Source organism: Carlito syrichta, unplaced genomic scaffold (assembly GCF_000164805.1).
Source record: "Carlito syrichta isolate Samal-C Ts95f unplaced genomic scaffold, Tarsius_syrichta-2.0.1 Scaffold311873, whole genome shotgun sequence".
Taxonomy (NCBI): Eukaryota; Metazoa; Chordata; class Mammalia; order Primates; family Tarsiidae; genus Carlito; species Carlito syrichta.
The window spans coordinates 370,215-372,349 of NW_007255969.1; the positions used below are offsets into that span (position 1 = coordinate 370,215).

The 2,135-nt window shown below is 47.3% G+C and overlaps 1 protein-coding gene across 1 annotated transcript in view; it reads left to right on the forward strand.

The window, feature by feature from the left end:
- The window catches only part of CASP8AP2 (caspase 8 associated protein 2), a 39,289-nt gene that overhangs the window by 7,581 nt on the left and 29,573 nt on the right, over nt 1–2,135 (forward strand). Inside the window, exon 2 of the mRNA XM_021718162.1 lies at nt 661–743. Coding sequence (XP_021573837.1) covers nt 689–743 — 55 coding nt within the window. The 5' untranslated portion in view covers nt 661–688. The remainder of the gene's footprint in view (nt 1–660; nt 744–2,135) is intronic.

Here is a 2,135-nt window from a genome sequence, read left to right on the forward strand (position 1 = left end):
AGGCTCCGGTGATCATTCTGCCTCAGCCTTCCAAGTAGCTGGAACTACAGGTGCGCGATACCATACCCGGCTCATTTTTGATTTATTGTAGAGATGAGGTCTCGCCAAGTTGCCCAGGCAGGTCTCGAACCCGCAGGCTTAGGCAATCAACTCACCTCAGCCTCCCAGAGGCGTGGGATTACAGGCTGAGCCACCAAGCCCGGCTTCATTTTTTTTTTTAATTGGAGTCTCACTCTAGTCTCCCAGGCTGGAGTGCAGTGGCACACTCACAGCCACCGTAGCCTCAACCTGCTGGGCTTAGGTGATTCTTCCACCTCAGCCTTCCAAGTAGCTGGAACTAGAGATACATGCCATCGTGCCTGGTTAGTTTTTGTGATTTATTGTAGAGATGAGATCTCACCAAGTTGCCCGGTCTGGTCTCGAACCCCCCGGACTCAGGTAATCCTCTCACCTCAGCCTTCCAAAGTGCTGGGATTACGGGCTCAGCCACTGCACCTGGCTGGCATTTTTAAAAAATAATATAAGTCTGCTTTTAAAAATGGTAGGGAGTGAACTTACTCTGTGTCCAAATTTGAAAGTTGCTTTTTAACTTGAACCTATGTTTATTTGAATTGTGAGGTAGATTTTGACAGTGGAAAATTTTTACATTTAATACCTTAGGTTGTGACTATCAAAAGGAAACAGGATCATGGCAGCAGATGACGACACTGGTGATGGGACAAGTTTATTTGATGTCTTTTCTGGTAAGAGCTACTTTTAATTGTCTTTCTAAATTTGCTTTTAAAAGTACAAATTCTTTTTTTTTTTTTGAGTTGGCGTCTCCATCTGTCGCCCAGGCTGGAGTGAAGTAACCACTCCCGGCTACTGCAGCCTCGACCTGCTGGGCTCCGATGATCCTTCTGCCTCAGCCTTCCAAGTAGCTGGAACTACAGGCGTGCGCTACCACGCACGGCTGATTTTTTGATTTATTGTAGAGATGAGGTCTCGCCAAGTTGCCCAGGCGAATCTCGAACCCACGGGCTCAGGCAATCCACTCGCCTCAGCCTCCTAAGGCGCGGGATTACAGGCTGAGCCACTGAGCCCGGTTACACCCAGCTAACTTTTTTTTTTTTTTTTTTTTTTAATTGTAGAGATGAGGTTTTGCCTTGTTGCTCAGGATGGTCTCGAACCCCTAAACTCAGGCAGTCCTCTCACCTTCACCTCCCAAAGTGCTGGGATTACTGGCTTGAGCCACTGCACCAGGCCTTGATTATAATTGTGTTGACTTATTAAATTTTTTTTTCCTTTGGAATAAGAGTCTCACTCTGTCACCCAGGCTGGAGTGCAGTGGCATGCTCACGGTCATCACAGCCTCGAACGGCTGGGCACAGGTGATCCTTCTGCCTTAGCTTTCCAAGTAGCTGGAACCATAGGTGCTTACCAGGCTGGTCTTGAACCCCTGGACTCAGGCAGTCCTCTCACCTCTGCTTCCCAAAATGCTGGTATTACAGGCATGAGCCCCCGTGCCCAGCTGACCTATTACATTTTATGAGATTTTATGGCCATATATTTATTGACCAGAATTATGATTAGTATGCTATAGAGTGAAAATGGCAGTTACAAAACTTGTCTAGAAAGCTGGATGCGGTAGCTCACAATTGTAAACCCAGCACTTTGGGAGGCAGAGGCAAGAGGATTGCTTGAGCCTATGGGTTCGAGAGACCTTGTCTCTGTGATAAATAAAAAAATTATTCGATTATGGTGCATGCCTTTAGTTCTAGCTACTTGGAAGACTGAGGTGAAAGGATTGCCTGAGCCCAGCAGGTTGAGGCTGTGGTGGCCATGAGTGTGACTGGGTGCTAATGGCCTGGGTGATAGTGAGGCTTTGACTAAAAAAAAAACATGTTTAGTAGAGTTCCATTTTTTGCTTAAAATAATGTTTTTAGGCCGAGCTCGGTGACTCAACCTGTAATCCCAGCACTTTGGGAGGCCAAGGTGAGTGGATTGCCTGAGCCTGCAGGTTTGAGACCCGCCTGGGCAACTTGGCGAGACCTCATCTCTACAATAAATAAAAAAAATTATCCGGGTGTGGTAGCGCGCACCTGTAGTTCCAGCTACTTGGAAGGCTGAGGCGGAAGGATTGCCGGAACCCAGCA